Source organism: Salvia hispanica, chromosome 2, assembly GCF_023119035.1.
Source record: "Salvia hispanica cultivar TCC Black 2014 chromosome 2, UniMelb_Shisp_WGS_1.0, whole genome shotgun sequence".
Taxonomy (NCBI): Eukaryota; Viridiplantae; Streptophyta; class Magnoliopsida; order Lamiales; family Lamiaceae; genus Salvia; species Salvia hispanica.
In genome coordinates, this window is record NC_062966.1 from 1,072,368 (window position 1) to 1,081,606 (window position 9,239).

Consider the following 9,239-nt stretch of genomic DNA (forward strand, 5'->3'; position numbering starts at 1 on the left):
GTCAAAAGTTCTGTTGTGAAATGGGTTAGGCCCATTTTGAAAAGGCTTGAAGCCCACCCTACCAGAAAAAAGGAATGGGCTGATTGCTGGAAAACAAGCCCATCATTCAGATCCAGTAGATGTCCACATAAATGTCCACATATGTCAAATTGGCTCTACAAAATAACGTCCATATTTATATAAAAAATAATGTCCACATATATCAAATTGGTTTCTTTGTTACACTCACATTTAATATAAAATTAATATATAAAGTGGGATCCATATTTATCTTTTAGCTAACTTTTCTTCAAAATTTCGTAAAACTTGCAACGAGTTAAAGTAAAATTTTAAATCGTGCATGATTGAGTATATAATATTAAGCGGATATCAGAGCTGTCTTGCACTAATGCAGGTCTCTTTATCTCAATAATGCTGCACCTGAGTTCTTTATATTATCTTCTATAAAAAGTTGCAATTCTCAATTGTGAAATCAGAGTGGTTGATTTCATCTTTTCAATATTAAACTGTGTGTGACAAATTTGTTGTTTTCTTTCATAGTTTCATTGAAAGAGTTCTAATCATGGCGGCTTATGGAGCTCTAGTTTCTCTTATGCATATCATAGACACCCTTCACAAACATCCTTCTCCTCCCATTTCTATCGACACTGAACAAGTTGAATCTCTCACTCAAATTGTTACCTTCTTGCAAGAGTTTCTTGATGCTTATATTTCCCCTGTTGTTGTCGATGGCCGTGAAGCTGATCCATTGGAGCATCGCATTGCTAATGCAGTTTATGCAGCTGAGGATGTTATCGAATCTCATATTGTGCTAAATATTCATAAACCATTTACAATACATGGGAAGATGATTAGTTTCTTCAACTCGTTTCGAGGTGTACGTAAATGCAAAGATGCAACTGCAGCTATGGAACCTTCAAAACGCAGGAAGAGAGTCGGTTTTCTTAACTTGTTTCGAGGTGTATGTAGAAGCACAAGCGCAACTGCCAAAGAAGACTTCTATCGCAGTATGCAAAAAGTGATAAAAGAAATGAATCTGATCAAGAAAGAAGCCATGGAGATTGAAGCCGTTGCTCAGCTGCGCAGACAAGCCTCTTCGATTCCTGTTGGCTCCTTGACGTCTTCTTCCATTGTGAAGAAAAACATGATGGTGGGATTTGATGAGGTGTTTCTCGAGGTCTTGGATAAGCTCACCGGATATCAACTCAGCCGTGAAATCATCCCCATCATGGGGATGGGCGGTATTGGTAAGACCACTCTTGCCCGAAATCTATTTGAGAATGCACTTGTTAAGGAGCATTTTGATATTCGTGCTTGGACTACAATTTCTCAAACTTATAATGTTACAGAAACACTTAGACAAGTTCTTTTCCAAGCAAGTGGTGATTCAAGTAGTGATTTGAGTGAAGAAATATTGGGAGAAAAATTATACAAGTTTTTATATGGTAGGAGGTATGTTGTGATAATGGATGATATGTGGAGTGTTGATGCGTGGGAGAAGATCAAAATTTACTTTCCTGATAATGGAAATGGAAGTCGAATAATGGTAACGACTAGGCTGTCAAACCTGAGTTCTCAGTTGAATGAGTCTTATAGAGTTGGTATGAATTTTTTAGATGAAGCTAATAGTTGGGATTTGTTTTGTAAAACTGTATTTGGGAAAGAAGGTTGTCCTTTCGAGTTTGAGAAAATTGGGAAGAATATTGTAGAAAATTGTAAAGGGCTTCCTTTATCAATTATTACGATAGGAGGCCTTTTGGTGAAATCTCAACGCACAAGAGAATATTGGAAGCTTATAGAGCAAAAATTAAATTCAATTGTTATCAGCACTAATGATGAATTTTGCTTGAAAATATTGAGGATGAGTTATATCTATTTGCCTAATTATTTGAAGCCATGTTTTCTATATATGGGTGTCTTTGGGGAAGACCGTCGTATCCGTGTTTCAATGCTCGAGAAGCTTTGGGTTTCTGAGGGATTTTTAAAGCCAAGTAGTGGGAAAAGTTTGGAAATAATTGCACAAGAAAACCTGAAAGAGTTGGTTGATAGAAATCTGGTTTTAGTTGATAAGTTGGGGTCTATTGGAAATATCAAGTATTGTAAAATGCATGATTTATTGAGAGATTTATGTTTGAAAGAAGTTGAAAAGGAAAGGTTTTATCATGTCCTGAAACAAAGTCCTCTGATATCTTCAGTTTCTTTCCTTGCAACTAAAGGGTTGCTTATAAGTGATGTATTGGAATCTTTGTCACGTGCTCGTCGGGTTGTTCTTAATAATGGATATCTGTTTCACAATGAATTATGGGGAACTTTTTCACATGCCCGCTCCATAATATGTGATTATTATCATAGTTCGGGATGGTGGGTTGGAGAAGTTCGACTGCCTCGAAATCTTAGATTGTTGAGGACATTCAAAGCATACAATGAAGATGACGATGAGAATGATGCTTATCTCCTAGATAATGTGTTTGAATTGGTGAATTCGCGTTACTTTGATGTTAATATTAGTAAGAGGTCTGAATTCCCCTCTTCAGTTGATCTACTTTGGAATCTACACACACTGATTATTCATGGTTGGGGTGATTTTATGGTACCGATTGAAATTTGGAAATTGCATCAACTTCAACATCTCGTGTTTGGTGAAAGCAGAGTGATTCTCCCAGATCCTCCAATTGGGGACGACAATGACATTGTTATTATGGAGAATCTGCAGACACTCAAGGGAGTAAAGAATTTGATTTTGAATGAGGACATGGTTAAAAGGATTCCCAATGTGAAGAAATTGTATCTATCGTACGACCATGTGAAACAAATGGATGGAGAAAACTGTCTAAGCTATCTTCAGTGTTTGAGTAAACTGGAAAACTTCCGCTGCTCCACCGCTGATGGATGCCAAAAGTATTTGCAGAGTATTAAGATTCCGCACTCCCTCAAGAAGTTATCTATTTTTTCCTCTAATGATCTGGAAGTGGAATACATAATGTCCCAAATCGGTTCATTGCCCCTTCTTGAGAAGTTTGTATTAGAGCGTTGTCGCTTCAGAACACGCAAGTGGGAAACAATTGAAGGCCAGTTCCAGAGCCTCAAGTATCTACGATTGGATTACTGCGGTGGTCTAGAAGATTGGATTGTGTCGGATAATTCTCATTTTCCGAACCTCCAGAAGCTTCATCTTCATTACTTGCATCAACTGAATGGGATCCCATCAGAAATTGGAGAAATACCAACACTCAGATCAATTGAATTGGATCGGTGCAGTGAATCAGTGGTGGAGTCAGCTAAAAAGATAGTAGAGGAACAAGAGGATTTATATGGAGACCAACTAGACCTTCATGTCCTAGTTAAAGGTTACAAGATAGAAGCACTGAAGAGCTTGGCAAATGCCAACTTTGAAGTAGTGGAAAGGTTTTAGAGAACCAGATGATTTATCGAAAAGTAATGCATCGTAGTCCGCCTACAACAAGTGAGCATTACGACCTTAATTAATGCTACAGATTTTTTATTCTGCAAATTCTTATCTGCTTAATTCTTTATGTTGATATTGTGGCTGTGGAGACTGAGCTAAAGGGAAGGATTGAAGAGATATGTATACAAAGCTGTTACAACTACTTTGCAACAGTCAAGAAAGTTGTTTAGATCGGTGGATTATTCGATTTAGTTGAAGCAGTTACCGTGTGCAGGGTTGTATGTATATTCTTTCTTTAGCTAGATTAGAGAGCTAAAAGAGAGAAAGACAGGATGCAGTTATGAGCTCATTTTGTTTCTGCTTATAGTATTCGATTGTTCGTAATTTGTGATCGACCATTTGAGAGTGAATAAGAAACACATCATCCTTTATCCGTGGATGTAGATCATACGATCGAACCAAGTAATTCTTTCGTGTTCTAACATTTTTCGGGTGACTAAAAACAATTATCACTCTAGAAACAGTGAATATGTTAACTGTGGAAGTATGCCTAGCAGAACGCGTAGTGGATAACCATTTCTCAATTCTCATTATACTTAAACTTCCACATATGTGTATTAATCTATTATAGCATAGTTTCTAAACACATTTATACACATAAATGATAAATCCACCCTCCAACTTTTCTTTAAACAAGATAAAATTTTAGAGTTTTCATACTATCTGTGCTCCTATTTTCTTAGTTAAAGAGACATTTAAAAGAAGCAAGTTTATGCTATTCAAGATGCATTACAAAATGACATTACTAAATCCAAACAATGGCATGAAACAATAGCACTAAAAATCACCCAATCGATATAATAAAATTGATACTCCAATCAATGAATACCATCTTTTATTCGAAATAATGCAGAAAAATATATAGCAAAGGCAAGCCTGCATTAGTTACTCAATGAAAGGAGTGACCTTGATTCCAATAACTTCTCAAGTAAGATTCAAACCTGCAAGGAACTAGACATGGCCAAACCAAACCGGCCCACCGGTTAACCGCCGGTTTTGAACCGGCGGTTCGGAACCGGAACCGGACAACGGTTACAGTTCGACATACGGTTCGGTTACGGTTCAACAAAATTCGAAACCGTAACTGGCGGTTAACCGAAAATAAATGGTCATCGCCGGTAGGTTCGTAGGGTTGCAGGGTAGGGTCGGAAAAGGACGGTTAACCGCCGGTTTTCGGTCAGAAACCGCTGGTTTCCGACGGTTCGGGGGTAGGGTTGTAGGCGTAGGGCGTAGGGTTACAGCGTAGGCCTGAAAAGGTGTCGGAAACCGCCGGTTTTTGGTCAGAAACCGGCGGTTTTCTAACACGAACCGGCGGTAACGTCAGAAAACCGCCCTTTCTGACCAAAAACCGACGGTTCCGACCGTTTTCAAAATTTAAATTTAAGTTGAGCTCAAGTCCTTTTCCTTTTTTTTTCTTTTTTTTTTTCTAATTGTTTCAACTTTTCTAATTGTAATTTTGTATCTATATTTTAAATTCAAGTGTATAGTTGTATACTTGTATTGTAGTATTTTGTAACTTGTAAGTTGTAACTTGTAATTGTATTGTAGAAATTTACATTCAAAGTTTCAAATCAATAAAATTGCAATTCTTTATCGTTATCAATTTCTCTTTGGATTGTACTATAGAATTTAGAAGTAATAACTATAAGATTTAAAAAAAAAAATAATAATAATAATAATACAAACCGGAACTGAACCGGAACCGGCGCAAAACCGATGGTTATTAACCAGAACCGGAACCGCCGTGACCGCCGGTTAAACCGGAACCGGAACCGTCATAGCCGGGCCGGTTACGGTTCAAGCATGTCATGAACCGGAACCGGCGGTTTTACGAACCGTGGCCGCGTCTACAAGGAACGTTTAAAGCAGACTCCAATTTCTGTCAGGCTATCTATCAAACAGTTGGCGTGCAAAAATGTTTTTTTTTTTTTCTTTCATTCCCAAAAAAAAGAAGGCCTCCCAATCCTGCGTCAATCTCTGAAACTTTGGAGGTGCAACAACCCGATATTTTCTCAATATGATGCTTGAAATTGATTTTATTTTTTACGATAAATAACTTTTCTTGTTGCCGATTTGTTTTCGAGTAGATTGTCCATTTCTCCATTAAATTGGTTAAGAAATGGGCTTAAACTTATTGCGCCTTCTTGCGAGACAAAAACAATATTTACCCGGGCTTTGTTTTTCTGATAACAATTTTGACTAATTCTAGCTACACTATAAACCAAAATAATAGATTTGATCATTTGACAATTGTAGTTCAATTGTGAACTTAAATAATACTATCTCCGTCCCCCAAAATTTGCTACACATTGACCCGACACGGGTTTTAAGAAATGTAATGGAAAGTGAGTTGAAAAAGTTGGTGGGATGTGGGTCCTACTTTTAAAGTATTAGTTTTATAATAAAATGTGAGTAGGAATGAGTTAGTGGAATATGGGGTCCACTACCAAAAATGGTAAAAGTAAAGTGTATCAAATTTTCAGGGACACGGATCGAAATAGTAAAGTGTATCAAATTTTCAGGGATAGTATGAGTGTGAGTTGGCTTGCTGGTAGAGTGATTGATGTCTAAATCCAAATGTCTCAATATTGGAGTATACTGTAAGGCCTTAAATTTCTATTCATTTAACTATAAAAAATTTGCGAGCCACTAATCAATCAATATGAGAAACATATTGTAAAAGAAAACTAAGTACTCCTAGTAAACGTTTCTTACATAAATATAGTTTTACATTAGATTAATGCAATATTGGTATAAATTTTTTTGAGATATAGTATATTTTTAATGTGTACACCTATTCAACATATTTGTTTTCGTCCATCTCGGCTTCAATGCTCGCAAAAGTTAACGCTAAACATCAATAACCAGCAATTGGTTTGTTGTTACAGATGGAGGTGAACTCAAAGAATTTCTTAATTTTATTGGAATAAAATAAAAGATTCAATTATGGGTCAAAATTTCAAGACTTAACTTTTATTTATTTTTTAATTAGCCTGAAACTTTATGGACCAAAACTGAAGTTGCATATCTTCTTGTTAATCCTCCCCAAAAACGATTCTTTAGAAGTTTGAGAAAATATCTACAACAAAAACTTTTATTTCAACATAAGAGTCTTTTTTAGTCGTCGTCTTGACGACAATCTACCCGAGCAGTACTACATGCAGCATGCACGCATATTTGTTTTACTCCTACTAGGTTGTTTGATCCTCCCAGACACTTCGGGAAGAAAAATTCCCTTCCACCACATTCTATTACTAGATGATGAGAATCAGTGTTCAGAACATAGTTGGGGTGTAGCGCTTGCCACTTTATATCACTATCTTTGTGAAACTTCGTGTCAAAAGCAGAAAAATATCGGTGGACCATTGGCCCTTCTACTGATGTGGGCTTGGGAGAGGATACCCAATATTCGACCCGAGATTGTTGATAGGGTTGAGTATGATGGTACGATACCGTGTGGAATAATGTAAGTTACATCTTTATTCTTTGTCATTAAGCTATCTATATCGCGTGTTTATAATATTTTTGTATTGTTTTGGAATTATTAGTTGGAGAGGGCGATTGAATGTGGGTAGAGCTACGCTACATGTCCAAAGTTATTATAGGGAACAATTGGCTCATGACAATCAGGTGCCACTTTTAAAATATTTTGTAATCTTCTTTGTCGAATATTTTTCTTTTATTAAGCTTTTTTTTCAGTTTATTTGGGAGCCGTATTTGGATCATCGTCCTCTACCAGAGGAGTGCACGCGTGGGATGGATGTTTAGGGGTGCACTAACTACCCCGTTTGCTATCATATTGTAGAGCCGCATTTGGGTCATCGAGTTGCACGACGGTTTGGAAACCCCCAACATATTTTTTCTAATGAGACTCAATTCCACAATTATGAGAGATGAGAAAGTATAAGGCGAGGTAAGTCATCCGTAAACTGGCTAACTCATCATGCTTACTACGTTGAGTACTGGAGGAACCGGGGAGAAATAGAACAACAGGTGTATCCAGATGCCTCGAATACTGACTACATGAATTGGTTTCGGAAAATCACTGTCACTTACATTACTAGACCCGACATCCATGGCCAGCCAGGCATCCATGAGACTGCCTCTACACATATGATGATGATAATAATTTTTTTTTGGCCTTTTTTATAGAGCATTATCAGTAGAATAATGTCTTTGTTCTGTGCAGTTGGAGACGTTGGTCAATGTGTATCACTGCCTTAGCGGATCTGAGACGGCATATCATCAGGACATCCAACGTGCTCTGAACATGGTGTCGACTTGTATGACAATATGTGGGGAGACTGAACGTCTTGATTTTGTGCCTACCCAACGATCAGCGATTGACACTACAGGACCAATCATTCACAAAGCTAGGCACGAAGGACGGCCAGGTGTCCGTATTGGCGGTCCAGGGTATAGACGGGATGCAGGTTTATCGTAGATGGGCGGGGGATACAGTGACCCACCGCGTGCTTCTTGGCATGCTGGATCAAGTTCACAGATGATGGGTGACAAATGTTATTCTGACGTTAACCTTGATGAATATTTTTGAGTAAGATTACAAACACAGGAGGAGGATGAGGCTGAAGTGGATGATGATACTAAGGAGGATGAGGCACATGAGACAGTTTTGCGCAAGTCACGCACAAAGGCTCCTCATGAGTCTGGGGTGGCTTCTGGGGCAGCTTCTAGTTCTTCACTCTCCACTAAAAGATTGGCGCGGAATATAACAATATTCTTTACTAGGAGAACATCCTCGCGTACATCCAAAGGGGTAGCTGCAAACAAGTTTACACCAAGTACTTACAAGTAGTTTGTGGTTGTTCGGATAACTGTGGTCGAATCCCACAAGGATGGACACGTTCGGATAACTGTGGTGATATTCCTGGGTGTTTTTGGTTAGCTACCACGCTTTTGGGGTTGGGATTCTACCTAGGCGAGAAATAAAGACGGTACTCTACTGACTTGTAGGCGTGAAAATGACAGACATGTGGTTGTATTCGTGAAATAAGGGACAAGGTATCTCAGAGATATGTGAAAAGTAACAGTTACTAAAAGAGGAAACTTAGACAACAAGGTATATCTGGTGGCTGGGTGGCTCTCTGACAGGTCTAGAAGGTACAACTGAAAAGTAAGAGACAAAAGCAAAAGTAACTAAAAAGCAAAAAGTGGTGCAAGGCAAAAGTTGATTTTGACGTTTTCTTCTTCACCAAGTATTAACAGAATTCATATGAACTGAAAATCCATGACTAAACTCAAATTATTAATTCAAACTCAAGATCCATTAATTAAAATGTTCCTACTTAAGATGAACAATTGAAACTGCAGATTACTTCTACTGACTAACATGCAAGGTGGTAATAACAACGCAGAACAGGAAACTCATGCACGAAAACTTAAACTGAGACATAACTACAAATCTCGATCAACAACTTCAGATCTAGCCTACTCGAAGGAAAACACATGCACACACTTAGAAATTAAAATTGATAACTAAATCTAACTTCCCTAGGCAAAATGAAGCAAACTCAAACCAAAGAGACATACGAAATAAAAACTTCATAACTTAAATGTTTGGATCTTCACCAAGTACTTCAAAAGGCAACAAAGATAAAATGTTTGCAACAGATCCAACGAAGAAAACAGGTAAAGATTAAACTAGAAAGAAAATAACAATTGTTTTGCCACTTCGGGCGTGATACTGCCATACTACTACGGCAAACTGGCTGGAACGGTAGAAGGATGATTTCTCCGGCAGACTCTTGGACGT

At 37.8% G+C, this 9,239-nt stretch overlaps 1 protein-coding gene across 1 annotated transcript; it reads left to right on the top strand.

Annotated features, from left to right (window-relative positions):
* The first annotated feature begins 494 nt into the window (after positions 1–494).
* LOC125204551 (putative late blight resistance protein homolog R1A-3) lies at positions 495–3,872 on the top strand. The gene is made up of 2 exons (XM_048103241.1): positions 495–3,463; positions 3,556–3,872. The coding sequence occupies exon 1, from the start codon at positions 563–565 to the stop codon at positions 3,410–3,412; it is 2,850 nt and encodes a 949-aa protein (XP_047959198.1). The 5' UTR covers positions 495–562; the 3' UTR covers positions 3,413–3,463; positions 3,556–3,872.
* The last annotated feature ends 5,367 nt before the right edge of the window (positions 3,873–9,239 follow it).

Coding starts and splice junctions, on each gene's coding strand:
- LOC125204551 (XM_048103241.1), top strand. CDS start 563: ATGGCGGCTTATGGAGCTCTAGTTTCTCTTATGCATATCATAGACACC.